General features: G+C 54.9%; 1 protein-coding gene across 4 annotated transcripts in view; it reads left to right on the forward strand.

Annotated features, from left to right (window-relative positions):
• Positions 1 to 27,413, forward strand: part of USP36 (ubiquitin specific peptidase 36) — a 40,050-nt gene extending 12,637 nt beyond the window's left edge. For 3 of the 4 annotated variants that reach the window (XM_038546426.1, XM_038546425.1, XM_038546427.1), the window contains exons 6-22: positions 2,527 to 2,637; positions 3,309 to 3,411; positions 8,776 to 8,843; positions 9,330 to 9,400; positions 9,788 to 9,870; positions 10,646 to 10,757; positions 13,075 to 13,215; positions 14,549 to 14,649; positions 15,397 to 15,535; positions 17,400 to 18,083; positions 18,717 to 18,844; positions 20,739 to 21,314; positions 21,753 to 21,964; positions 23,880 to 23,981; positions 24,507 to 24,622; positions 25,011 to 25,162; positions 25,422 to 27,413. In XM_038546426.1, coding sequence (XP_038402354.1) covers positions 2,527 to 2,637; positions 3,309 to 3,411; positions 8,776 to 8,843; positions 9,330 to 9,400; positions 9,788 to 9,870; positions 10,646 to 10,757; positions 13,075 to 13,215; positions 14,549 to 14,649; positions 15,397 to 15,535; positions 17,400 to 18,083; positions 18,717 to 18,844; positions 20,739 to 21,314; positions 21,753 to 21,964; positions 23,880 to 23,981; positions 24,507 to 24,622; positions 25,011 to 25,142 — 2,879 coding nt within the window. In that variant the 3' untranslated portion in view covers positions 25,143 to 25,162; positions 25,422 to 27,413. The remainder of the gene's footprint in view (positions 1 to 2,526; positions 2,638 to 3,308; positions 3,412 to 8,775; positions 8,844 to 9,329; positions 9,401 to 9,787; positions 9,871 to 10,645; positions 10,758 to 13,074; positions 13,216 to 14,548; positions 14,650 to 15,396; positions 15,536 to 17,399; positions 18,084 to 18,716; positions 18,845 to 20,738; positions 21,315 to 21,752; positions 21,965 to 23,879; positions 23,982 to 24,506; positions 24,623 to 25,010; positions 25,163 to 25,421) is intronic. The other variant, XM_038546428.1, reaches the window with a different exon arrangement.
• The last annotated feature ends 506 nt before the right edge of the window (positions 27,414 to 27,919 follow it).

Consider the following 27,919-nt stretch of genomic DNA (forward strand, 5'->3'; position numbering starts at 1 on the left):
TAGAGGCATGATTCCCACACAGCTGTCACCGTAATGTCTTTACCTGAGTTAAATTGGGAAGATGGGTGCTTTGTTCCGCATTTGTGACTGCTTATGTTTAAGTTATTTTAAGTAATGTATTTTTGCCTAAGTTTGAGCCCCCTCAACCATTATTGTCATTTTAAAAATGAAAGTAATAAGTGGATATGGATAGAAGAGTCCAAAAAGCTCTAAAATGAAAAGAAAAAGCCTCCTTTTTATGTAGACATTCACATAAACCATTTTCCAATAGTCCTCTAAAAGGATAGTGTAAATAGTAGTTTTTTTAATTTACCATTTTTAAAGATTTTTTTTTTTTTTTTAAGATTGTTTTTAGGTAATCTCTGTGTTCAACACGGGGCTTGAACTCATGCCGCCAAGATCAAGAATCGCACGCTCCACCGACTGAGCCAGCCAGGGCCCCCCAAATTTACCATGTTTTATTGTAGCATTATTTGGCTTCACATTATCATGCAGCTCTCTGTCCATGTCCAGAACTCCTTCATCTCCCCAAACAGGAATACCAGCCCCCTGGCCCCTCCCCACCCCCTGGTGCCCACTGCCCTACTTCCTGTCTCTGAACTTGACGACTCTAGCCCCCGTGTGTAAGTGGTATTGATCTTTTCGTGCCTGGCTGACTTCACCCAGCATCACGTCCCTCAGGTTCTTCCATACTGGGACAGGTGTCAGAATTTGTGTTTCTTTTTAAGGCTGAGTAATATCCCATTGTCCATACACACCACATTTCTTACCCGTTCCTTTGTTGACGGGCACTTGGTGTCTGTGTTTCAGCTCTTGTGAATAACGCTGGGAACGTCGGTGTACGAATAACCTGTTATACCCTGCTCTCGTTCCTTTTAGGAGGATACCCAGAAGTGGGGTTGCTGGGCCGTATGGGAATCCTGTCTAATTTTTTGAGGAAGCGCATACCATTTCCCATGACCACTACTCAAGTGTATATCCTTGGCGGCGCCAGCGCACATCTTTGCTAACACCAGCTATTTTTTTGTTTGTAAATACTAGCATCTTTCCCCGTATGCGGTAAACAGACTGCGTGCTGTTTCATTATTGATTTTGAGATAGGTCTAAGTGACTGGGGGAGTGGAGGTATTGCAGGGGAGAACCATTGGCGTGTGGTTACACCTGCACCCTGTGTTACACGTGAGAAGTTAGGTGGTGTATATGAAACAGCAGTAGCCTCAGAGTTGAAGATGTGCCTGCCCGTGGCCCCAGGAGTCTGTGGTGGGTGTGTGTGCCTTAGAGGAGGTGGGACGCAGGGAGGCAGGTGCAGGATTGTTTGTGATAGCAGAAGCGTGGAAGGGCCAGTGTGTGTGAGGAGGGAGCACATAGGGTAACTGTGGTCTCTGCATTTGGCAAAATAGTCTACGGGAAGGACCCAGCATGATGTCAGAACTGACTGCTGAACAATATGTACTGTGTAGCATGATTTTGTTTTAAAGATTTTATTTATTCATGAGAGAGACAGAGAGAGGTAGAGACAGGCAGAGGGAGAAGCAGGCTCCCTGGGGGGAGCCCGATACAGGAGTCGATCCCAGGACCCTGGGGATCACACCCTGAGCTGAAGGTAGACACTCAACCTCTGAGCCACCCAGGTGTCCATCGTGTAGCATAATTTAGTCAAATAAGCTTAAACACGCTTACTGTGTGTGGGTACACACGTGGGTTGGTGCAGGAACTAACGGGAGTAGTCGTGACCTAGTTAGGAGAATGCTTCCTCCGATGAGGGTACGTGGGCAGTGCAGCGACAGCGACCTCACTGTCACGGCAGCATTTTACTTTTAAAACACCCCAGATGGGCTGGAGCCGTGTGGTATAGGCTTTGTAGTTCTCTTTGCATGTCAAAGATCTCATAATTTGCAATAAAGGTTAACACGCACCACCATCCAGCTGCCCAAGGAGCAACAAAGAGTTTCATACAGAGCAGGGTTGGCAGACCACAGCGTGTTGTGTAGATCAAGTTCTGTTGGAACCCGGCCCACCCGTTTCTGTATTGTCCGTGGCTGCGTGGTGTGGGCTGCCTGTGTTCTCCGGAGGCAGAGCCACGTCGCCGTAGACTGGACGGCTCCCAGGGCCGCATATACCTCGTGGGCCTGTGTGCAAGAAGCTTGCCAGGCCTTGAGAGATGGCAGCGAGGCATTTCCTAGAAGCAAGAGCAAAGGGTCCCACATTTGAGGAGCACACTCAGGATTGTCAGGAAGCCCTAAAACATTCCCGCTTATTGACCGCGTGATCCAGCTTAGGAGTTTGAGAAAACATTATTTTAAACTTCGTAACGGAAATTAGACTTAACGACTCTCCTTACTAGTAAAGAGCACCAAAGGAACATGGAAAGATCTCATAGGTGAACAGCTGTGAACCCAGGGTAGTGGGGCGAGTGTTGGGGGGGACCTCAGTGGCTCAGCCGGTCCCTGTGCTGTGTGGGAGTGGGGGTGTCGAGAATGTCTGGGGAGCTCTCACTGTACAAAAACTGCTTCGTCCCATGTGCAGGTCACCAGGGCAGCTTCTGCATGCTGTGCGTCATGCAGAACCACATGGTCCAGGCCTTCGCCAACAGTGGCAATGCCATCAAACCCGTCTCCTTCATCCGAGACCTGAAAAGTAAGAGTCAATTCCTGACTGGATGGCAGCTGAACCCTAGTCTGCGGTGGGTGCTGGGGGGGCCGGGGGCACAGGGAGGAGTCAGGAATGAGGCCACAGGAGTGCTGAGACCCCACGTAACAGCCCTTCGGGACATGTAGTGATGCAGACTGTGGGAGGCTGGTGTGGGTCAGAGTCAGCGGGGAGGGCTTCGTGGAGTGGCGTGTGTGTGCTGACCTCCGCTTTGGAGAATGGGGAGGCTCGGGCCAGTTGGGGGGCAGGGGCTGTGTCTCCAGAAGGAAGGTGAGGCCGGGGCTCTTCTGAACATCACGGGACAGGTTAGCCCCGATTTCACTTGGTAGAAGAGATGGGTCAGCTGGTTTCTGAAACCTTGTGTGGCATCCTTGTGACCAGCCTGTGCTCTGTGCTGGCTCCTGGAAAACTTGGTCATCAGTGGGTTTCACATTCTGTGGCATTTGTGCTTTTCTGTTAAGTGTGCAGAGTACAGGCCCTCAGGTCTCGTCGAGCGGATGCTTGCCGTGAAGCCTTGGGGTTGGGACACGCGGTGTATGCTGAGGGTTCCCTCACTTGCCACTTATCCTCGGGATGGCAGGGGTGGGGTCCTGCGGTGGGTTATGGGGGAGAAGGCACGAGCTCTTCCCTGCCAGTCTGACGCCTCGCTCTTTCTTTAGAGATTGCCCGGCATTTCCGCTTTGGGAACCAAGAGGATGCGCACGAGTTTCTCCGGTACACCATCGACGCCATGCAAAAGGCCTGTTTGAACGGCTGTGCCAAGTACGTGCTTCCCTTCACCCACCTTCCCTGAGGGGCTACCGTGGAGGCGGCCGCCGAGCCGTGCGGAAGCCTGTCGCTGAAGAGGCAGCCACCTCTGTTCCCCCAGGTGTTCCCTGTGGATACTTGTGTCCGGGCCTGGACCTGCTGAAAGTCAGATGCGGGGCTGCGCGGCTTCCTGGGGCGGGGCCTCCCCCGCACACCCTCCTCACCCCCGAGGCTTGGCAGGGCCAGGCGGTTGTGGGGGGAGCCCTGTCCTAGCAGCTTGCTGCAGGGAAGATGCTTTGGCAGATCTTTCTGACGGCCTTCGGCTATTGTCCTGGACTCTCCCCGTTTTTTAAAAATCACCTCATTATTCTGATACAGAGGATGGGGTGGTAGGAATTCCAACATCTTTATGAAAGAACTTGAAAGCATGCAGGGACATTTTATAATTTTTGAGGTTTTATTCTGCATAATTAAGGATTTCTTCATTTTAAATTTGAAAGCAGAGACAAACACCCGTGACAGATTGCTGACTTCATGCCGTGTCTTCCCTTCTGTGGAACAGTTACAGCCAGGGGTGTTTCTGTACTGCTGACTCCTGGGTTCAGACAAAAGGGAAGAAGCTGAGGGACGCCTGGGTGGCTCAGCAGTTGGGCTCTGCTTTCGGCTCAAGGCGTGATCCTGGAGTTCAGGGATCGAGTCCCACGTCGGGCTCCCTGCATGGGGCCTGCCTCTCCCTCTGCCTGGGTCTCTGCCTCTCTCTATGTGTGTCTCTCATGAATAAATAAATAAAATCTTTTAAAAAAAGGATAGAGACCAAAAACACTCCCTGTTCTGAGGCTGTGGCCTGGGCTTAGGTTAGAACAAAGTCCTGGACTCTGGGAATCCCTCTTAAACAGCTTAAGAAACACCCAGAACATCCTTTGGCAAAGTTCAGTTATAGCAATGATCATGAGAAACCTCTGATCAGCGGATGAGATTCTTTTTAAACCCCGAGAAAACTTTTCATGTGTCCCTCTGGCATTTGTCCCTTGCTGTGCAGAGATGTGCGGTGTGGTCCCATGCTCTCCCCCTTCCCTCCCTGCAGGCAGGCAGACGCTGGCTCTGCCCTCTGTGCATCTCCCCACCCCACAGCTGAGCTCTCTGCTGATGCCTCCTGTGTGCCAGGCACTGTGTTAGCTCTGGGTACTTCCTCGAGTTGGAGGAGCTCAGAGGGAGGGGAAGGCAGATACTGGCCAGTGTCTACAAGGTCATGTATTAAGGGCTGTTGTGGAGGGAGCCCGTGGGAGCCATTCCCAGGAGGATCCTGCTGTGCCCTTTCCCTCAGCTGGCTTCCTAGGAGGGGTCACCCAAGGCTCCAGTTACGGGAGGGAGGAGGCCTGCAGAGGTGGTGGAGGCTGTGGCCTCCCTGCCATGCAGGCGGGTATGGCACGTGCCCCGCAGCACTTCCCAGCCCTGATCACAGGGTGGAATCACCTGGGAGGTTTTAGGACAGCCGCGGACTCTGACACCCTGTCAGCTTCATCACCCGGACTCTCCAGAGGTGGGAGAGAGAGTCCAGGAGGGATGGGCTGGCAGGTAGGATGGATGGAAGTTCAGGGTTTGGGCTGGGGGGCCGGGAGGAGCCCAGGTTTGTGGTCTGGGCGGCAGGGTGGGCGGCAGTGAGCCTCTCTCGGTTCAGGGCCCAGAAGTGGCCATGTGTCGTTGGGAAGACAAGTGCGTCTGATGTCTGATGCGCCAGGTGTGGCTGGCATCAGTGCAGGGGGTTGTCGGATGCTTTCCCCGGGCCGTCTGTGGGAAAGACGTCGCTGCTTAGTGAAATGAGAAAAAATAAGAGTTGCATTAGCTCAATTACTGAATTTGATATGCAGGTGGAAGTGACTTTTTTTTTCCTTTGGTTTTGTTAAAAAGCTTGTGAGCAGAGAGCATTTATAGTATTTCTACCTCGTGGCACTTCCCGGGGGTGGCTTGGGGCGGCTCGAGGTGCGTCTATATGCACGCCTGCTATGCTCGCTTCCTCCCACCTCGGTCTGCACCAGGACCGTGGGGTTCGTCTCCCGTTACTGGTGAGCTCCGGCCTCCCGTGCCTCCTGCAGCGGTCACCCTGTAAACGTGGCTGTGCTCACGGGGCCCACGGCCATCGTATCTTTGCCAAAAGCCCAATTCTTTCACAGGCCAGTTCAGCCACTTCACATTTATTGTTACGACTGAGGTTTGGTCTTGACTTGCTGACCCAGCTGTGACCCTTAGATTTAGGGTTATCACACACGGCTCGTGTGCTGTTTCTCCCTCACTTTCCAAACTTTGCTCATTAATTTTTGAGCTTTCGTCTGGTAGCTCGGAAGGCCTGTACCTCCGTCCAGTGACGGTGCTGCACGTGCCCTTGCAAACGCCTTGCTGCTCTCCTGGAGCGCGGTTCAGTCTGGCAGTGTTCAGTGCCACCCGGTCCCTCCTCCCTCCTTCCCTCTTCTCTCACCCAACTCGCAGGTGCATTATTTCCTACCTTGTTGGGATATAAAGATTTCTGTGATCTCCTTCCCCATTCATCCCCACCTTTGGTTCAGTCTTTCCCTGTTAAGTAAGCCCAGAGCGGCCTGTCCTCCTGTCTGGGCTTCGCTGCGTTTCTGGGAGCCTGAAGCTAGTCCCTCCCTCTTGACCTTGCAAGGACCTTACCCTAGAGGATTCAGGATCTTTTTCTGCTCTTTAATGTCTGATGATTTGGGGGCACCTGGGTGGTTCAGTCAGTGAAGCATCTGCCTGCAGCTCAGGTCATGATCTCAGGGTTCTGGGATCGAGCCCTGCATCGGGCTCCCTGCTCAGTGGGGAGTCTGCTTCCCTCTCTGCCGCTGCCTCTCCTCCTGTTTGTGTTTGCATTTTCTCTCTTTCTCTCTTGAATAAATAAAATCTTTAAAAAGAAAAAAAGTCCTATGGTTTCACGAGGAACACTTTTAGAACTGGTTGTTGTCGGTCAGTCTTGCTAGATGCTCAGTGATGCTGAGAGGGTGAATCTGTGGCACGCGTGGACTCTGGCATCATCTGCGCGGAAACCCGTTTCTATGGGCACAAGCCTCAGCCGTAGGCAGCGGGCGCGTAGTACCCACGCACCATCACTTGTGCATCAGCTCAGCTTGGATATCCTGGCTTGAGAATTTGCAGTGATGAACTAGGCAGATGCTGCCCATCGGCATGTCGTGCCACCAGGTGCCCGTGGGGTGTGCGCCGAGCCTCCATCCGCTGGCCATGGTGACTCTGCTGCCTCCAGAGCACGCAGGGGGGTTGGTTCATGTTTTCCTCGGTCAGGGTCTCCAGTCACTGGAGGTCTCCCACTGGACCACCTCGTCGGTCTCAGCGGCTCTTTCTTTACCTGATCTCCCCTCGGCTGCTGTCCCGCCTTGTCGTGCCCTGGCCGCCTGTCAGTGAACCTCCTCTCTGTCGCTCTTGCAATTCCTGCCTCATCCCTGATGTGATTTCGTTTCTTCCCTCCACATCAGCTGAATGTCTCTGTTGGCTCTTTTTTATTTTTAGTTGCAGAACTTCTTACGGTGATCTTCTCTCTCCCCAGACACTTGTTTGAGGATCTTTAGTTCAGCCTGCAATTTCGTATTGCTCTATTCATCTCCCTTGTACTCGTTTTCTGGGGGCTCATCGTCAGACGAGGTGATTCTCGTTCAGGGTTTTCCTCCGGCAGCGCCCGTGCAGGACTGAGGCTGCTTCCGCACTGCCCTGGGCCTGCTGCTCCGTGTGGCTGCCCATCCGGGGTGCCGTGAGCCGCGCCTTCTGTCCCGGAGCCGAGCGCTGGAAGGCCCCAGCGTGGCGTGTGTGTCTCAGGACCCTGCGCTCTCCCCTCTGCTTCTGCGCCCTTCCCACCGCTGTCTGCTGCGGAGCCCGCCCGCCTCCCAGCCTCGCTTCCTGCGGGCTCCTCTTGCTGCCAGGCCGCCTCTGCTGCCCGGGCTCTCCCTTCGCATTCTCCAGACTGGCCTTCATCTCCAACAAGGCTCTGGCAGGAGCACGGAAGACGACTTGCTGGAATCTGGCTCTGCCTCCCACTTGGGGCTGGTTTGAGGTCTGAGCTTGCTTGGCCTCAGGCGCCCCGGGAGAGGGTTCTGTGCAGGTGTTTGCTCCTCCTTCTCACGGGCCCAGTGCGGGGCCAGGGCCCCCTGGACCTTAGCAGCCACCGTCATGTGTGCCTGGCCACAGGCTTCCAGTTTGAGCTAAGAGGACGTCCTCGATGGTGTGGGGAGTTGAAAGCTCCCCCCTCTTGATGAACGATGGTGAGAGTACATGGTGGTAGTTAGCTTTTCATTTCCTAATTTTGCAAAATGAAAATGTGCCCTGGTGGTGTCCTCACCACATGGAGTCCCGCTCCCCAGTGAGCTCCTGGAGTCTGGGCAGCGCTGCTGTGGCCGGTCCACACTGCCCAGGGGCCCAGTGCAGGGCGCCATGGGGCGTGTGCAGGGGGCAGAGAGGAGAGCGCTGCGAGGCAGCACCGTCTAGTGCCCGGCCCAAAACTCTGGGAGTCAGGGGAGGCGTCTGCAGAGCTGGGGCGCAGGAGACGTGCCTGTGGAGGGGGAACGGGCCCGTGAAGGAGCAGCTGCTCGTCCAGGGCTGTCGTGTTCCTGCACAAAGACCACTGTCGAATGGATTTGTGTCCCAGGGTCTTGGTGACTCTGAGGAGAGCAGTTCCAGGGAGTGGGAGCCAGATTCAGGGGGTTGCAGGCAGATACAGGAGCGGAGGCTAGAGTCAGGGTGTTGTTTCCAGAGTCTTGGTCACATGAACAGCTGTGGGCGCAGATGCTCTTTTTACCTGCTCTGTGGGGCAGTGAGCAGCACTGGGGGGGGTGGGGGAGCCTCAGATCCTGGCGGGTAAACGGGGTGGGGGGATTGAGTACAGCCCCTCCCGACCCTGGAGCCCACTGCTGTCCTGCCGAAAGATACGGAGGTGGGGCTCTGTCCCACTTGCTCCCCCTCTTCAGATAAGAAGCATAGGCTGAGGACATCCGGTCCAGGACTGAAGCACAATGAGCTGGGGGGTGAGGGCAGGGCGCCCCACCAATGGGACTGCATGGGCACTAGGAGTATTTCTCTGGCCTCTGGTTTCCTGCGAGGTGGGGGGTGAAGTGCCTGCAGGGAGGATGCGGTCTTGAAGGACTGGGGTGGCTGTTGTGGGGAGTGGCCCCCGCCCATCAGAGCAAGTGGCACAGCTGGGCCCACGGAGAGGCAGGCCGAGCCTTTCAGACCTGCGCTGGGGTGCTGGGATGTCCAGGAGCATGCTGGGCTGGGCTGGACTAGGCTGGGGAGGATGGAGTGGGGAGGATGGAGCAGAGAGGATGGAGCAGGGGCTGCCTTCTGTCCCTCTCTTGAAGGCTGTGGCCTCCTTTCCAGGTTGGATCGTCAAACGCAGGCGACGACTTTGGTCCATCAGATTTTTGGAGGCTATCTCAGATCCCGTGGTAAGTGAAGATGTTTTCTCTACCCCTTTGTCAAGGATGAAAATATGAACCAGGAAAGATCAGGAGTTCGAGCCCAGGTGGGGCCCCTTTCTGGTGAGCAGACCTGGGCGAGCTATGAAGGCACCAGCCTCCTCTGAAACGCACCATGGCCCACGGGCACACTGTTCCCAGGAGGAAGTTTGGAGCAGAATGTCCACGTGTAGAGGAGGGTGGCATTATCTTTCCTCTCAGTCCTTAGTTCCTCACATGTGGCCTTTGCCCTTCAGCTGGGGGCTGGGGCTGTCTAGGCCGTGGGCAGGGACAGAGGCTCGTCACTGGGCTGGGCCGCCTGGCGCTGAGCTTGACGGACATTCCCTTGTGAACTCTGGTCGTCAGCGAGCTCTCTCCAGAGGCAGGGTTTGCGCGGGGCTGGCTAGGTCTTGGAGACCTGGGGTGGTGCGCTGGGGGCACCTGCACCCGCCCCACCGCCTGTGTGTTCCGTTGCAGTGAAGTGCTCGGTGTGCAAGAGCGTCTCGGACACGTACGACCCCTACCTGGATGTGGCACTGGAGATCCGGGTAGGGAACATGGCTCCGCTGGGTTGTGTTTGCCTTAGGACGGGCAGGCTGGAGGGGAACCCGGTGAGGGCGTGTCACCCAGGTAGATAAGGAGCGAAGTATGGGGAATCTTACTGCCTTAAAGTAGGGGCCACCATTTTTCCCTGTGCCCTTTCCTTTTGTTTAAAACGAGGTGAAATGCAGCTTTGCGTTCTGAGGGGCTGAGGGGTGAGCACACCGTAGATGCGAGGCCTGGGAGGGCAGCCCTCTGTTGCTGCAGCCGGGGCCGGGTCATGGGCGCCCCAGGGTGCAGGCGGGGCCCCACAGAGCTGGCTTCGCCGCCTGCTCCCCCGCTCCTTTCCACCCCTTGTTCTTCTGCGTGACGCCCCTCTCTGTTTCTGTCCTCAGCAAGCGGCTAATATCGTGCGTGCTCTGGAATTGTTCGTGAAACCAGATGTCCTGAGTGGAGAGAATGCCTATATGTGTGCCAAGTAAGTTTGATTTTGTCCCAGCAGCGAGACACCCCCACGCCATCGGGGAGACCCCCGCTGTAGCCAGCCTCGCTGGGGTGCTCGCTGGGGTTGGGATGGCTGACGTCTATTTACATCACACCTGGCGGGTGCCCTGATGGCTCCTCCCCTAGGAGGTGGGCCCCCGAGGTAGCGGCACAGGGTGAGGAGGTGACAGCACAGGGCCATCCCGCCTCCTGTGGTCGCCAGCAGCCTTAGCGCATGTATCTGTGGCGCGTCTCCTGAAGGTCAGACTTAGCGGGGGTGTGGGGCGAGGTACCTCCTGTGTCATTCATTCAGAAGCTGTAGCCACTAAAGAATATTTTTCCTACTTAAGCTTTTCAGATTTATTATCCCATGCCCAAACGCTGCCTTTGCCCCCTCTGTAAATTTGTCCGTGCCCTGGGGGCTGTCTTCTTTCCTTCATCTTCTCCCCTCTCACTGGTCTTCCGGCCTTGCTCACCGTGATCTCCCGCCCGCCCACAGGTGCTCCTTCTGTTTCCCAGGGCTGCTTCCCGTGCATCTGACTCAGTGGCCTCTGGGGGAAAGAGCTTCCTTGTTGCTTTACAGTCTCCAGCTTTCCCCTGGTCCCCTGGACCAGCTGCCCTTTCACTTAAGTCGTGGGGTGGGGTCTGTGTCTCGGGAAGAGAGGGGAGAGGAGACCCTGTGGTGACAGAGCAAGTGTTTTGTGAGCTCTCCTGAGCACAGCGTTCCTCGGAGCACCAGCTGACACCTTTTCCGCTCACCGTCCTCACAGATGCAAGAAGAAGGTTCCAGCCAGCAAGCGCTTCACCATCCACAGGACGTCCAACGTCTTAACTCTCTCCCTCAAGCGCTTTGCCAACTTCAGTGGGGGGAAGATCACGAAGGTGAGCCTTCGCCGTGGTGTCCAGACTGCATTGTCGGCCGCCCTTAGGAAGACAGGTTCCCAGCTCTACCCCAGAGCCAGCAGCTGAAAGTCTCCGGAAGACAGTGCTCAGGAGTCTGCGTCTTTCCAGAATCCCTAAATGGTTGTCCCGCACAGTCAGGTTCAAGAACCATGGTCTTCCTGGGTTCTCTTTGTCTCCCTCTGCCTGTACGTGGCTTGTTCCCGGTACAGAAGCGTTTTTTTTTTTGTTTTTGTTTTTTGTTTTTTTTTTAAAGAACAAGCATGGGGAACGCTTCTCTGAGTGGTTCTGATCCACCCTGTGCTGTTTGGTGGCTAACATGGTGCAGCTGTGCACCGTGGCTTTTGTGGAAGGTAAAAACTTACTTTTGCATAATGGCCTTTTATTTCATCTTATTTAAGTCACCTGTACCCTCCCGTGGGGCTTGAACTCCTGACCCAAGATCAAGATCAAGAGTCAGATGCTCCCTCAACCCAAGCCCACCAGGCGCCCTGCACAATGGTGGTTTTTAACAGAAATTGTCATTAGCATAAGAATGGTTAGAGCCGACTTAGGTGGTTTGGGGCAAGGCGACTTAGGTGGTTTGGGGCAAGGCGCTTGTCGGTCTCTCACCTTCCTCACAGGCAGTGATAGGGGCTTGCTTACATCAGCATTTCCCAAACTGGCGTTCTGCAGAATGTTTGTGCTGTGTGCTTACAAGATGCTGTATTTTGAACATACAATTGTATTGTTTTTCTTATTATTTTTTTTCATACAACTGTATTGTACTTTGAAACCATTCTGTGCTCAGCTGAGTTTGAGAACTGCTAAGCTGAAGTTCAGCAGTCCTTTTTAATTGCAGGCCTTCTCAGAGCCTTTATGAATAAGCTGTGTTGCATTTTAAATCTCTAAGACGGAGCTTTATTGTGAAGAATTTTCTAAAGTTAATTGTTTGAGGTCCATTCATTTATCTTACTAACGTTTAATGCACTCACATCTTACCACACGTGCAACGCACCAGGAAGTCGGTGGGACACAGTCAGTGATAAATGAGATCATTGTGGCTTTGCCCTGAAGAGCTCATGGTTCACCTTAGTATCTCCTGGAACTAATTTTCCGTGGGAATACAGTTTGAAAAACATTGGTCTGTTTGATCTTGCCCATATCTGGCAAGATTGGATTGGGGGTCACGAGCTTGTTCTTTGTATTAGCTGTTGAGACTTCGAGTCAGGGGAAGGAAGAAGGTGTGTAGGGTCAGGGCCACGACAACGTTGACCTAAAGAAGCCAGAGACAACCAAGTATGCACCCTGTGTCTCTGGTTGGAGGAAGCTCAGGAACAGGCAAAGCCAATTGATTGGTATTGGAGGGGGAGCCGTTCCCCGGGGCATGAGGGACTTTCTGGGTTGATGTCTGTGCCCTGATGGGAATATGGGTTACCGTCAGTAAACATTTGCTAGACACGTCCCGCTGTGCACCTGAGAGCTCTACGGTTCACTCTACATCAGTTACACCATTTTTAGAGTCAGCGTGTATAGGGGCCCCTAGGTGGCGCAGCCGGTTAAGCATCTGACTTGGTTTCAGCTCAGATCTTGGTCTCAGGGTCTAGACATCAGGCTCTGCGTCAGGCTCCAGGCTCAGCGAGAAACATGCTAAAGTTTCTCCCTCTTGCTTTCTCCCTCCCTGTGCACACACCGGCTCTCTCCAAATAAATCCATCTTTTTTTTTTTTTCTTTTTAAGTTCGTGTGTATAGGCAGAGACACAGGCAGATAAACCTCCCATTCAGAGATTTCTGGAAAAAAAAAATTCCCTTCCCTATGAAAAATTGTTAAATTTTGGAATAAATTCTGGCCTGACCTTTGCCCTGACCCACACAGCTGTAGTTTTGATGTACTGGGACCTTTGGCTCCATGGAGTGAGCACCTTTTTCTCTGAGGACCTGGACCCAGGCGTCGTCGCTCTTGTTTCCTTACAGTGGTAGGGAGGGCGTGAGCTGTTCCTCTCGTCTTACACTTGGGGCCCACACAGGGCGAGAGTGGCCGTGGATTCAGGGCAGAGATAGGAGTAGACTGTGAATCACTTGACAGGATGATAAAATAGGGTTTCATGTCAGTTAGTTGGAAAAAGGTCTTCTCTACCTCCTATTTAACCCTTGACTAGGGGGCTTCTAGCCACAGCGTTGCCACATGCCCGGTCGCCCCCAGATTGTCAAAGACCAGCTAAAGAATCGTGCATTTTATGTGGTTGTGGCTGGAGAGGATGGATTGACCCTTCCTCTCACTGATGAATTCTCATTGCCCTGTCCTTGGCTCTTCCTCCAGGATGTAGGCTATCCGGAGTTCCTGAATATCCGTCCGTATATGTCCCAGAGCAACGGCGAGCCTGTCATGTACGGTCTGTACGCTGTCCTGGTCCACTCGGGCTACAGCTGCCACGCGGGGCACTACTACTGCTACGTGAAGGTCAGTGCTTTCGTGTGGAGGTGCGTTTGCACCCCTCCTGCGCCGTTCTCCCCCCTGTGGGCACGGGTTTGCAGTGCCTGTTGGTACAGTTCCAAATGTGGCCTCTGCAGAACGTTTGTACACAGAGAGTGGCCCTGTTTCTAGTTGTGTTCGGGTCCTGTTGTTGCTTCAGGGAATGAAGGGCAGAGAGGACGTGAAAGCCCATCGCACTGGGAGCTGTAGCATCCTTGTACCTGGACGGGACATGGGAGGGGGCCTGCTTCCAGGGCTCTATCCTAGAATCCTGGTGGGGGCTGGGGAAGGCTGGATAGTGTGGGAGATGCTGCACTGGGCAGGCCCGGAATACCCTTCAGAGGGGAAAGCTCAGGTCTCTGGGGCCCCAGGAAGAAACATGGGTTCAAAGCATGCCTCGCAGTCCTATTCATAGCCATACAAGCATCAGACGCATTAATATGAAATCATTGTTAATTAGCATATGAGTATATGTGGCCTTTAACAGTAGGTTTTATTTCTTGTTTTGTTTTTTTTTTTTTTTAATTTCTTTAAAGACTTTATTTATGAGAGATAAGAGACAGAGGCAGAGACGCAGGCAGAGGGAGAAGCAGGCTCCATGCAAGGAGCCCAATGTGGGACTCGATCCTGGGACCCCAGGATCACACCCTGAGCCGAAGGGAGGTGCCAAACCGCTGAGCCACCCAGGCGTCCCTTATCTGCTGTTTTAAAAACTAAAGATTAAAAAATTGGGATCCCTGGGTGGCGCAGCGGTTTGGCGCCTGCCTTTGGCCCAGGGCGCGATCCTGGAGACCCGGGATCGAATCCCACGTCGGGCTCCCGGTGCATGGAGCCTGCTTCTCTCTCTGCCTGTGTCTCTGCCTCTCTCTCTCTCTGTGACTATCATGAATAAATAAATAAAATCTTAAAAAAAAAAAAATAAAAAATAAAAAAAATAAAAAATAATAATAAGGGATCCCTGGGTGGCGCAGTGGTTTAGCACCTGCCTTTGGCCCAGGGCGCGATCCTGGAGACCCGGGATCGAGTCCCACGTAGGGCTCCCAGTGCATGGAGCCTGCTTCTCCCTCTGCCTGTGTCTCTGCCTCTCTCTCTCTCTCACTGTGTGCCTATCATAAATAAAATAAAATAAATTTAAAAAATAAAAAATAATAATAATAAAAAATAAAAAATAAAGATTAAAGGGCACCTTAATCACAAATAAATAAATAAAATCTTTAGTTAATAAATAAATACTAAAGATTATGGGATACACCTTGATTGTTCCGTTTTTTTTGTTTTGTTTTGTTTTTTGTTTTTTTTGCCACACCCTGTGCTGCTTCAGGCAAGCAACGGTCAGTGGTACCAGATGAACGATTCCTTGGTCCATTCTAGCAACATCAAGGTGGTTCTGAACCAGCAGGCCTACCTGCTTTTCTATTTGCGGTGAGTAACTTCTGCCCCCTGCCCCTGTGAGCTCTTTCCCTCTGTCCTTCCCTTGCCCCAAGGGGTTTCCCTGGCCTGTTTCTGTCTGGGCACAATGGGGAGCTCCGCAGGAGGGGAGCAGAGCAGCTCTCGTCCGGGTCACGTGAGGGAGCGACCACAGGGAAGGCTCCTTTAGACCAGGCCAGCCTGGCTGCTGAGTAACAGCCAGAGCCTCTGGGAAGGTCAGAGCAGGATTCCATCTGCTTGTTCCGCATTACGGTGACTTTGAATATAAATGGGAAAGTTACCTGCTATTTCATATTGTTGCCCCGAGGTAGATGTGTTGTGTCTGGATGTCCGCTGGCCAACACACCCTCCCAGTAGGCAGTGAAGGAACTTGTCAGAGGGTGGAGGCCGCAGCAGGGCACCTTCTCTTGGGGCCAGTTATCACCGAGCAGGAGGTTGGAGGACGTGGAGAATGGAGACATTTTTGCTCCTTCCTGCACAGATGTTCTGCTGAATTTGGATGCAGCAACTGAGGGTTCTCGTTGGCTTTCTGGGCCAGTGAGAATCTAGTCTTGGTAGAGCTCTGACTCTGGTTGGCTCTCTGTTTACGCTGAGGAGGTATCCGAGGCTACATGACCACTCTACGTTGTTGCAAGGGCAAGGTGGGAGTTCAGAGAAGCACGCCAGGACAGGTGGGGTTCTCTGTGTCATGCCTCTGTGACTTCATCGAGAGATCCCCGACTGGTTTTATTCCTTCAACAGCATCCCAAGCTCTAAGAGGAGTCCTGACGGCTCCCTCTCCAGGACCGTCTCCTCTATTCCTGGCCGTCCAGGGCTGGTCCCAGACCACTTCAAGAAGAACATTGGCAATGGAACTGTTTGCTCCCCACTGATTGGAAAGGTACGTATTTAAAAGAATCTGTGTTTATATAGTAGATCTTCCTGCCTGTGCCTCTCTGGTGACCGTGGAGCTCCCAACCTCTTCATGCTCAGGAATTCAGCCGGACGGAAGGAGAGCTCAGTGTGCCCTGTTGTACTCCATGTTCTCTGTTAAATTGGTCACGAGCTGACATTGGGGGAGGAGGAGGGGCAGTGATGAGAAAACCTGACCCAGCAAGTGACTCAGACTGTACATCACCCTGCCCCTGTCCTAGACCAGCTGCCGTTGCCCAAGTGTAGTGACAGGCTCGCCCGAGCTTACTCAGCCTGAAACATCTGGGGAGAGTGTTTTTGTATCCTCACAATTCAGTACCAAAAACGTAGGCAATTTCTAGCAACGCTAATTTCCTGCTTTTGATCTCTATGCTGTGGTTAAGAAGATGTCCTTTTTCTTAGGAATGTACACGGGCATATTTAGGAGTAAAGGGACATCACATCTAAAATATATTCAGATAGGAAAAGAACCGTCACATGTCCACGCGTACACATTTGCACATAAGTGCTTGGAGCCAGCAAGCAAGAAAGCTAATGTGGTAAAACATTAACAGTTAAGAAATACCCTCATTTTCAAGTTATTTTTGTTGGAAGGTGTTTTTGTGTGCATTTGGACTTTTTACTAAAAGTCAGTTTTACTAGCAAAGTAGTGAGCAATTTCCTTACTACAACACAGTTTATAACTCAAAAACAGACCAGTCCCCTCTGCCGACTGCAGATCGGAACACGGGCTGCCGGGACCTTCACAGTCTGCAGGGCTTTAGTCCTTTATGCAAATCTGCATTTCCCTGCCAACGTATGAGGAATAGAGGCTTTGGGATTGACATGACAAGGAAGAGCCACGGCCTGGTTGCCAAGGGGGTCGTCACTGTGGCCCAGACCAGAAGTCGATACCACGGGGCCACGCCACTGGCCACACATATTTACATCACAGAGATAACACTCCACACACCCTACAGTCGCACAAAAGCCATTTTACTTTAAATAACATTGTGTAAGTTCCAGAAACTTAAATGCTTGTCTTATAGTACAGCGGAAGAGTATTCTCTTTAGAAAGAATGTAAGTAAAGAATAAATTATTTTTAAATGTAGGGGGAAAAGGAGGAAAAAAAAAAAAAAACTTGGAGGAAAGTAGAAGTGAATTAATTCTCAGTAAACCTCCTGAAGAGAGAAGACTTTATAAAAGAGAAAACAGGGGATCCCTGGGTGGCTCAGTGGTTTGGTGCCTGCCTCTGGCCCAGGGCGTGATCCTGGAGTCCCGGGATCAAGTCCCACGTCGGGCTCCCTGCATGGAGCCTGCTTCTCCCTCTGCCTGTGTTTCTGCCTCTCTCTGTCTCTCATGAATAAATAAAGTATTTAAAAAAAAAAAAAAGAGAGAAAACATAGGAAAACAGATTTTAAATTGGATTAACTAAGATTGGAATTTTTGTATATGAAATAAAGGAATAAGGAAGCTGCTTCAGATGGAGCTGGGCACACCTGGGGGGAGAGCAGGGACAAGCAGACGGGGTGCCAGCAAGTTCTCCAGTGCTTCTGCTTGGCCAGTGGGTGGAACTCTGGTGCATTGGTTTTTCCTTTATACTTGTTTGTATTTCTTCACTCCTGACGGGAAGCATCCAATTTCAGTAGAGGTGAGCTCAAAGATACACTCGCATGTGCACCACTCATGAAGTTACTGAAAAGGCTCAAAGAAGCAGCAGTGTCTTGGCCGTGTGTCCGTTAGATAGTCTGGCTTGAATCCCACCTGGGCTGAAGGTTCTCTGACCCGGGGGGAGAACCGGCCGGTGCTCCCTCCTGGGTGTGACCATGTCCTCTGCTCTGCTCTCCCCCAGCGGCTAGACCCTGTGACGGTGAAGAAGCTTCCCGCCACTGAAGAGCTTGGCGTGCCTGTTTCCAGGAACGGCTCTGTATCGGGTCCAAAGTCTCAGAATGGATACGTTCCTCCAAAGCCACCCGTGGGGTCCCCTTCCCCCCGACTCTCCAAGACACCCCCTCACACCCCAACCATTCTGGATGAGCCTGGAAAGAAAGTCAAGAAATCGTCTCCCCTGCAGCACCTCTCCCCATCACGCAAAGCTTCTCAGGGGTTCCATGGTACCAGCAACGGGAGCGGCAGCAGGAGCGAGGGCCACCGGCAGGGCTCCTGGGACGGCAGGGGTACCGCTCTCTCTACCTCACCCAGGCTCCCAGCCCGAGTGACTGCCAACGGGCACGGGCCCAAGGCAGGTGGCGCGAGCCCCGAGCTCGATGGGAGGGATTCCTGCAGCTCCAGTCCAGAGCACTCTGCCAGCAGTGACCCCGCCAACGCCCCCCAGACGCCCAAGAGCGGAGCTGCCCACTTGGGTGATTCTCAGGGAACACATTCTTCCGCTGCTGGCCACTCCAGAGCACTGCCGAACGGAGACGACGCCAAGGCAGTGAAGCCCAAGGCCCCTGTCCTGAGCAACGCCACCACCGAGCCCGCAAGCATCATGTCTCCTCCACCAGCCAAAAAACTGGCCCTTTCTGCCAAGAAGGTGGGTGTGTGGGAGTCTTCCCGCCGGAAGTACATCTGTAGGGCTCAAGGAGCAGGTTTGGCTTTAGTCTGGGGGTGCGAGCACTTATGCTGGGGCCTTTGGGCTCCCCCGGTCAGAGGAGCAAAGCCATCTCAGGCATTTGCGGATGACACAGGGCTGTCCTGGGGCGAAGGCGGGTGTTTGGGAGGCCCTGATGGGGTAACACTGTGGCTGCTGGGGGTCGGGGCAAGGTGGCAGGTGCCCATATTTGTCCGTAGACAGAAGAGGCTTCCTAAAGAAGCCTCCAGGGGAAGATGGGGCAGGTGCTGGGGGCGGGCAGGACACGGGCTGGCTGGCACCTCTGTGTGTAGCACGAAGCTCGATGATGTAATTGTTGTGCTGAGATTTTTGTTTAAATTTCCTTCCTTTTTTCCTTTTTGTTTCTAACCAAAAACACTTCTGATTCTTCTTCTACCATTCCCCCCTTCCCCACCTCCCCCCGTTTTTTTCTCCTTCTGTCCCCTCATCCTTCTTTCTGGGCTCTTTCATTTTTATTTTTTTTTATCTTATTTTTTATTTTATTTTTATTTTCCCTCTTCACTCACGGCAACCTCTTTTAGACCACCAAGTTTTTATTTATGTCAATAACTGCAGGCCAGCACCCTGCGGAGGGCAGCCGGCAATGACCTCCGTCCGCCCCTCTCACCACTGTCCGAGCTCACCTACCCCAGGAAAACCACTCACCCCGTCGCCGCCGCCTCCTGGCCTGTCCATGCAATCAGGTGAGCCGTGGGCGCAGGCCCCCAGGCCGGCCGCTCCTCCCCTGTGCTTAGCGTGTGCTTGGCTGGTGAAGACGCGTGCGGTCTCCAGCCTTGCAGGATGGACGGTGGTGTGCAGCTGGACAGGTACAGGGCCTATCCTGCACCGACTTCTTGTTTTCTCCCTCTCCATCTGGTGGAGGAGCTTCAGCTGGGCAGAGGCAGTCTGGTCTCTGCCGTCCTGATCTTTTCACTTTTGTCTTCGTTGTCCGTGCCTCCACCGTGTCTGTGTCGGGGTGCTGACGTGCCCGCGGATCCCTCCCCAGCCTTGTGACAGGATTCCATGGGAGAAGAGAAAGGCAGGAGTCCCAGAAGGACCCTGCTTGAGCTCAGAAACCTGTGACCCCGTTGAGGGGCGTCTTCTTGCTGCCGGTATCATTCTGTATCTCCCACCAGTGCTCCCCGAGCTCTTTGACTCCTTAGCCCCACCCAGGGACTCCCCGCATGGGCTCTCCTGGCTGAACCCTCACACTGGCTTACGGAGCTTTGGGCAGGCGTCCAGAGCGGGGACGTGTGGTTCTCTGGGAGCTCTGTTCGGGCTCCCCAACACACCCACCTCCCATCCCGTGACATGGGGTGCTTATATCCCTTAGGGTGTTGGGTGGCACACGGCTGAGTTACTGACGCCCACTGGCTGATGGGGCCTCATCAGCTGGGGAGGGGGGAGGAAGGAAGCTAGGCGAGGCCAGGAGGTGGTTTGGGTGGTTTGGGGTTTCCCCAGGCCCCGATGTGTCCTCCCCACCATCCGGCCACTCCTTTGGGTGCTGCCTGCTGCACCACCTTGTTGTGTAGCCCCTGCCACCGTCCTGTGCGGGCTGGACCTAGCATAGTATTTTTGCACGTGGTAGATCCCTAAATGTGGAAGGTATTTGCTATGTTTTCTTTTTTTTTTTTTTTTTCATTTTGGACATACAATCTTTTTTAAAACTTCCTAGAAAACAGTAAGTAGTGTAGTAAGTAGTACAGGCCATTCAGGCGTCTGTCCTGGTTTAGGTAACACTAGTCCTGTTTGATTCCATAGCCCTTTGAGGGCACCGTTATTGTAGCTCGGTCACAATGAGAAGAGGGAAGCCCGGAGCAGAAGGTTGACTCTTGCAAGGTCACATCGCTGGCAAGACGTGGGTCAGAGAGCCTAACCTAATGGAGCTCCGGGTCCGGCCCCTTCCTCGTCTCGCTGCGTGATCGGCTGCGAAGTCCGTTTCCCTGATTTTCCAGAGCCCCCGAATCAGAGGAGAATCCTTGCGTACGATGTATAGAACTGCACTGACCCTTCTTAAGAGGCTGTCGTCCTGGCGCCAACACCTTGAGGTGTCGTCTTAAGAGGCGCCAACACCTTGAGGCTTGTGGGCAAATTTAGAGAGGCTTCTCTGCTAACACATTTATGTTGAAAATTAGTAACATTAGTTGGGGCACCTGGGTGGCGCAGTCACTTGGGCGGCCAACTCTTGATTTTTGGCTCAGGTTGTGACCTCAGGGTTGTGAGATCGAGTCCTGCATCGGGCTCCATGGTCAGCAAGGAGTTTGCTTGAGATTCCCTCTCTCCCTCTGCCCCTCCTCTCACTTGTTTACGTGCATTTTCGCTCACTCTCTGTAAAACAAATCTCTTTCAAAAAAGAAGATCAATAATACAAGTTTGGAAAAATACCTCGAACTGCATGGCGATAGAAAACAAAGAGAGAGGTTTTGATTTTCAGTGAATTTGAATTTTATCACTTGTGTCATTTCTAACTCCGTGTAATTTACGTGTATCTGAGATTCACAGAGGGGAGGATGGTGGGAAGCCCTTACCTGGATGGGCAGGGGGCTAGAGGCAGACAGGAGGGGCCTGCCTATGCCTCAGAGCAGCATGTCTCCACAGGGCGCTTTCACCTGCTCCCAGACCATCCAGCCACCTGAAACTCCCCGTTGGTCCCCGCTCCGCGTCACTGTCCAGTAGCCCCCGACCTCCCGGGACGTCAGACCCACAGAGCTGCTCCTCCACCCCTGCTCCCCCGCCTCAGGTCAATGGGGACTTCCAGGCCCCTCCACACCAGCTGCCAGAGGCCAGCAAGTCCCCCCAAAGCCTCTGTAAGAAGAGAAAAAGGAACCGCAGGGGAGAGAACCAGGGGCAGAGCTCAGAGACGTGCACAGCAGTGGCAGGCTCTCCGACAAAGAGGAGAAGGAAGAAGAGGAAGCGCACAGAGGCCGTGGATGTGTCCCCCCTGCAGGAGGGGCAGATGCAGCAGCAGCCCTGGAGTCTCGAGCGCAGCAAGGAGGCCCGGGCAGAGGTGCCCGCCGACAGACTAGAGGACAATGGTGGACGGCAGCAAGAGAATGGCCAGCAGGTGGGGAGCGTGACCGACAGCCACCACGTGAGCAATAGGAAGAGGAGACGGAGGGGAGCAGAGGGCCTCGGTGCAGAAGACCGCCTCCAGCAGAACCCACCTTGGCACAGGTGAGAGCTGGGAGCTGGGCAGCCCGGCACTTCCACCAGCACCACGGTCCGTCCTAGCTGGGTCATTTGGAAACCCAGTGCACTGGCCGGGTTTCTGGGACATGACCGTCTTTAAGTGGATGGGCTGGTGAGTGGATGGCATCCTTGCAGATGGCCAGCCCCACGTGCGGGTGGTCACGTGCCCTCAGGTCAGCAGGCGCTGCGGCCCCATGATCCGGCCTGTAGGACTCGCCTGCCCTAGTTGGCTCTGACGTCTCGGGCATGCTGTGGCCCTGGACCACTGGCATGCTTTGTCCTGCTCGCGTCTGGGGCTGTTTCTCAGGCTGGCTCTGCTGCAGGCCTGAGGCCCATGCGGTTGGGAGGCCTGGGGTATCTGGACCTGAACCCCCACTCCCACCCCCTACTTGCCCAGAGCTCACTGTTGACTCTGACTCCCAGGACCTTCTCTCCCTTGGACATCGTCGAGCTGGAGGCCACGGTAGCATCTCCAAGGAAAAAGAAAAAGAAAAACAGACCACAGGAGTCACGGCAGGAAGTGGAAGAGAACGAGCACCCTGACACCTGCCCGAGCAAGAGGCAGAGGGGCTCTGCGATCCCTGGGAGCCCGCCCCCACCGGCTGTGAACGGCCGGCGCCCCGGGGACCGAGCAGGTACGCGCCTGCGGGGAACAAGGGAGCCGGGGGCTGGGGCTGCGTGAGTGTATGCCCTGCATGGGGGCCCCGAGGAGCAGGGCTGGGAACAGGACTGCCATACGTCTAGAGGTGGGGGTAGTGCCAGGGGAAGTGCAGGGATGTGGACCTCTTACTGTGGCCCTAAGTCTGTCCCCGTGGGCACCCCCGCCCCGGGTGCAGTCAGCTGAAGCTGCTCTGAGAGAAGGCACAGGGACACGTGAACGTGTGCGTATTCTCGGAATACACGGTTTCTTCTGATTCAAGGCTCTTCCTTTTGGGAGAAGTCGCAGGCCCTCCAGCCAGAAGTTTTTGTCCAGGACTAGACTCGTGAACTTGAAGGATCGAGTTCAGAACTTAACCTTTCTCTGCCTATTGCTATAGTTGGGCCTTTCTTTTTTTTTTTTTTTTTTTTTTTTAGATTTTATTTATTCATTCATGAGAGACACAGAGAGAGAGAGAGAGAGAGGCAGAGACATAGGCAGAGGGAGAAGCAGGCTCCATGCAAGGAGCCGGATGTGGGACTTGATCCTGGTAACTTGGGATCACGCCCAGGGCTGAAGGTGACCCTAAACCCCTGAGCCACCTGGCTGCCCTAGTTGGGCCTTTCTGAAGACAACGTGGCCACTTGCTATTGGGGTCCTCAGGCCCTTGGTGCCCATGGCTTAGCGACTTTTCCTGGTTCTGTGTCCTTGTTTCCGTCGGGCTCAGCTGGGCTCTCCTGATACTGTGTGTCCATTAAGGGGAGGGTAGAGGGTGCCCTGCCTGGGAGGGGACCAGCATGGCTATGGACTCTGAGCTCTGCTCTGCAGCTGGGGATCTGCTTGTGATAGTGCTTCTGGGGGTGAGCGGGCCGCTGGGCATGGTTTGTGTTGGTCGCCCAGGTGGTGCAGTCTCTGTGTCTGACTTGTTTTCAGCTCAGGCCATGATCTCGGGGTCCTGGGATCAAGCCCCACATCAGGCTCCATGCTCGGCTTGGAGTTTACTTGGGATTCTCTCTCTCTCTCTCTCTCTCTGCCCCTCCTGCCTGTGTGCTCACTCTCCTCCTCTTTTTCTCTTTCTGAAATAAATAAATAAAATCTTAAAAAAAGAAAAAGAAAAAACAAATGCTAGAGCTGGGCAATGAGGAAGGTGGCCAGTACATCAGAAGAAAGGCTGCACAAAGGTGGCAACAGAGCAGCTGGCAGTGGTCCTGAGATCGTGGGGTTCGCTCTGTTAGCTCACAGACACGGGGAGATGCCGCTGGGCCTTGGAGCCCGCTGCCTGGGGCGGGTGCTAGGGTCCCGGGGCCCCCGCCCCTCCTCTGTTTGCTCTCTGTCCTGAATATCTAAAGAGTTGGCTCCGCAGTGAAGGGCATTGACAGCCGAGGGACAGAGTGTTGTGGTGGCTCTGTGTGGCCCCGGGGCCAGGCTGTGCTGTGGACAGCAGGGAGTGGCCATGGGGCATCGCACTCGGGATGCCAAGCTCAGAGGTCATGGGGTCATTGATAAGTTGGAGGCCAGGAGAGCAAGGTTGGGCTTGTGTTGAGGGAGGGGAGTCTGTTGTGGCAGTTGGAGGGGTTAGAGGGGACCAGGCAGCGGCTGTTTCTAGAAGCCTGAGCAGGGTGGTCCGCGCTGCCACCATCCGGCTGTTGTTGGTGGCCAGGCTCTTCCAGGACAGAGCTGGGAGTCAGCCTCCCTGGGAGCTGTAGTGCTTTGTTGTACCCTCCGGTCCCCTCTGAGGCTCATTGTCGCCCTTCCTGCGTCACCAAGGGCACACACTGCCAGGTGTGGCTTTTTAGCCTTCTTTCGGGGGCTTGGGTTCTTAGGCTTTTCCAAGAGTTATTGGATGGTGGCTCCTCGGGAGGCAATCAAGTACCTCATTAGAGGCAAACGTCCGTCCGTGTCTGTGATTGCAGAGCCAGCTCCGGCTCCTCTTGGGCCCTGGAGCAGAGAGAGGGGGTGCGACGTGCTCCAGGAACTGCTCAAGTATTCGTCAGATAAAGCTTACGGGAGGAAAGGTACTGGTGTCGAGACTGGGCCCCTGTCCTCCCCTGGTTCGTTCCTTGGGTAGCGCCAAGGTCCCAGATGGACCCGTGGGTCGGGACGGGGCGCGGGCATCCCAGGGCTCCCTGACTGCCACCGCACGAAGTCCAGAAGCAGCCCCCCGGGTGGGTGTGCTGTGTGGGGTCCCGAGTGCTGCCTCCTCCCGGGGGGGGGGCACGGGAAGCATCCGGCACCCGTGCTGTACTTCGTCAGACTCAAAGAACATGGGACCCTTGTCTCTCCGGGGAGGGCGCGGGTTTGAAAGCAGCTAAACTCGGGGGGGCTGGCGGCACAGAGTGAACAAGATTTGAATTTAAGGGACAGACCCTGAGTGTCCTGTACACGGACCTCTCTGCCCGCCCTCGTCCTTCTCTGTGTGCCCACTTCACCCGAGGGTGCCGCTCGAACACGCTCAACGTGTCAGGAGTAGGCCTGTGGGGATCGTAGATGCTGTTCTGGAAGTGAGTACATGACCGTGCTGACGCCCGGGTCTGTTACAGTGTTGACGTGGGGCGGCGAGGTGTCGGCTGTCAGCCAGGATGCCATTGAGGACAGCAGATGGGCCCGCGCAGCCACGGTGATCGACGACTGGGACGAGGAGTTCGATCGAGGGAAGGTACGGGTGCGCTTGCTGCTGGCGTGGCAGGGCGCTCACATGGCCCTGCTGAAGGCCGGGCAGGGAGGACGGGACCCTTTGGGGCAGTTTGAAGTGGCAGTGACATTGTAAAGGGGTCGAGGACGAGGCAGGCTGCTGGGCTCAGAGGCCGGCCTGGCCCCTGTGACTGTTGTGTGGCCACAGACGAGGTGGTTGTCTCTGTTGCTCTATTCCTTCCTTAGGAGGTGGGGGCGGGGGGTTGGACTCCTCCCTCTTAGGAAGAGTAAGCCTGTTGCGTAGCAATTCGAGAACCGCGGCCCCACCCAGTAGGCCTTCACTAGGGACCCTGGCGACCTGGGGCAGGAGGGCCCTGTTGTGGAATCGTGACACCTGGGGTTTCTCCGTGTAGGAAAAGAAAGTGAAAAAGTTCAAAAGAGAGAGGAAAAGAACCTACAACGCCTTCCAGAAACTTCAGAGTAGACGGAACTTTTGGGCTGTGACTCATCCAGCTAAGGCTGCCAGCCTCAGCTACCGCCGCTGACCCTGCTGCTGTCGAGATGGGTTAGTGTGGGGGAGCTGTGGGGGCGTCTGGTACATGTGCGTGTGTGTGGGGACGTGTATGCAGCGTGGGGTGCGTGGTGAGGTGTACGCTAGCGTGATGTGAGTGTGCGTGCGTGTGTGCTGGGGAGCGTGCGGGGCAGGCCGTGTGTTGTCCAGGATGCCACCTAATGCGTGTCGCCCGTGTGGACACGCGCTGCAGGGTGTCAGGGGGACCCCCAGGGCCTCCGTGTCGTCAGGAGCTGTGTTCTGTGCCCCACAGCCTCTGGACGAGGGATCTGTCCCTGGGCCCTGTCCGTCTGAACTGAAGAGCGGCCTTGTCGGGGACCCGCTGCAGGACGGCCCGCAGATCTGGGCTCCTTCGCGCCGGGACCTCTGACGGCGCAGACCCCACGGTGGTGTGCGGAGCGGGCGGCGGCACCCCGGCTGGGAGCCTGGACGGCGCGGTCTGTGGGCGAGAGTGGGGAGGACGGTGGCCGCGCCCCCGCCAGCGCGGGCTCCTCTGGGGAGCGTGGTCCCCGCTGCTGCTGCTGCTGCTGGCCGCCGGCACTGCCGTCCGGTCCCGCGCCCGCCGATCCGCGGGGCAGGGGCTGTCTGTATGCCTTACGCGTCCCCCTCAGAGCGGAGCCGGCCGCCCCACGCCGCACCGCCACCTGCGCGGCCCTCCCTTGCGCGAGAGACTCCAGGCCATCCTGGAGAGCGGAAGGCTCGCAGCGGTGTGCCAACACGCCTGCCTCTGCAGCCGCCCTGGGTCCTGAGGCGGCTTTGCCCTCCCCCCCAGCTGCAGCGACCCACGGGTCTTCACCGAGGTGGTGGTCTTGGGGTAGAATCCTTTTACTTTACTACTTAATAGACACGTTCATTTTGACCAGGTCTGCGGCTTCCATTAGCAATATATTTCCTTTCCCTAAAACGCAATACTTGCTTTATTTGCTCAATTTTGTGAGTGCTTTTGAATTTAGAGGATTGTAAGACTCAAGAAGATCACTTTTTTATCTTGCTCAAGCTGTGCCTGCGAACTTGTTGTTTAATAAATATGGGCAACCCTCAGCCAAGGCGACGTTTCCCAGAGAACAGACACGTGACCCAGTAGCAGAGGGCACAGAGGTGAGCCCCAGAGTGGCCCCCCGGTTGCCCGTCTCCTCTTCCTCTCCTCCAAAACCCCACGCGCGGAGACAGACGACGTCTGGCGTGGACCCACCTGTCCCCCGCGGCGGCTCTTCGTGGCCCGAGGCCCCCCGACGGCCTGGTCTGGCACCCCCATGCCACTTGAGCTTTGCCGCTTCCCTGGGGCCTCGGGGAATCCCGGGGGCCTGGGAAAAGACTGTTACCTTTTTAAGGGGGTCGGGGTCGAGGAGGTATGTTCATGTTTTCTCGTGGGGTTTTCTTTTTGGTTTTTCTTCCTGTTCTCATATTTCCCTTTGAAAAAGGTGGGGGCGAAGCGTGATGCGGGGGCCCCAGAACTGGGGCTTCCTCTGGTCCCATTGGGGAGTGAGCGGGGCACTGGCCGCGTGTGGCGGGCTGGGAGCCGTTGCTCTCTTCTCAGAGGACAGGGTTCCGTGTGTGTGACCCGCACCTCGTTCAAAGCCACCCCACCCCCGCCCGGTGCTCTGCGGGGCGTCGTCTGCTGCCCCAGAGGGAAGGCAGCTGCCTTTAGGGGCAGCGCATTTTTTCCCCCTTTCAGTGTTGACCTTCGTTCCTGGACGGCCCTGTTTTTCTGTGACGTTCTGTAGTTGGAAAGGGAAGCCGTTGTCTGCAGCAGAGTCTGTCTTTTCGTGCTCCCTCCTCTCCGCACCAGGCTCTTCCCTGTCCGCTGTGTGATTATGAGGAAAACGTGCCCTCGTGTCTCGGGCGGTGCTGAGCACTGGCCCGCCGACGGCGTTTATCACTGTTCCGTCGGGGCGAACCCTTCCCGCCCACCCAAGGTGGCCCGGCGACCAGGGAAGGGGAAGGGTGGGCCCCGAAAATCAGTCCAAACTCTAGGGGATGTGTAAATATGTAAATATATATGAACAACTAAAGCTTTTATAATAGCAGTCACTTGGTTGACTCAGAATGTGGGTTTAATTTAACTTTGTGTTGGGGGGGGGGGGCGGGGTCGCCTCTCCCCGGGGGTCCCGGGCGGCCTCACGCACCTGCCTTCTCCGGGTGGGCTCAGTCCACGTCCCCGAGCACCGCTCCTCCGCTCCAGGGGTGGAGTAGCCCCGATGTTGCCAAGATCCTGGTGCAATAAAACGAGTTTTTGTGAGCCCTGCCTGTGTCTTTGTGGGTTTTTTTTCCTCCCTTTGATTTTGGAGAGGGAACGCCCCAGCCCCAGGTGCAGAGGACCCGTTCCCCACAGTCTGCCTCCAGGTAACCGGTCCGTGCGTGGGAAAGTTTGGAGCAGGTCTTCATTAAGGATAAAGAAGAATAAAGAGATTGATTTAAACGGATTAGGAAACACATTCTTTTGAATTCGAGAAGACCAAGGAAGCCTTTGAAGTGGCCCGTCAGGCCTCGTGGGCGATTCTCAACGGAAACTTGGGGGCCATGTTCCACCGAGGTTTGCTGCTGTTTTGAGGGTTTCTTTTTTTTTTTTTTTTTAATTTTAAAGATCTTATGTATTTATTCATGAGAGACCCAGAGAGAGGCAGAGACATGGGCAGAGGGAGAAGCAGGCTCCGTGCAGGGAGCCTGACGTGGGACTTGATCCCGGGTCTCCAGGATCACGCTCTGGGCTGAAGGTGGTGCTAAACTGCTGAGCTCCCCTCCCCCCCCAGG

This window comes from Canis lupus, chromosome 9 (genome assembly GCF_011100685.1).
Source record: "Canis lupus familiaris isolate Mischka breed German Shepherd chromosome 9, alternate assembly UU_Cfam_GSD_1.0, whole genome shotgun sequence".
NCBI lineage: Eukaryota > Metazoa > Chordata > Mammalia > Carnivora > Canidae > Canis > Canis lupus.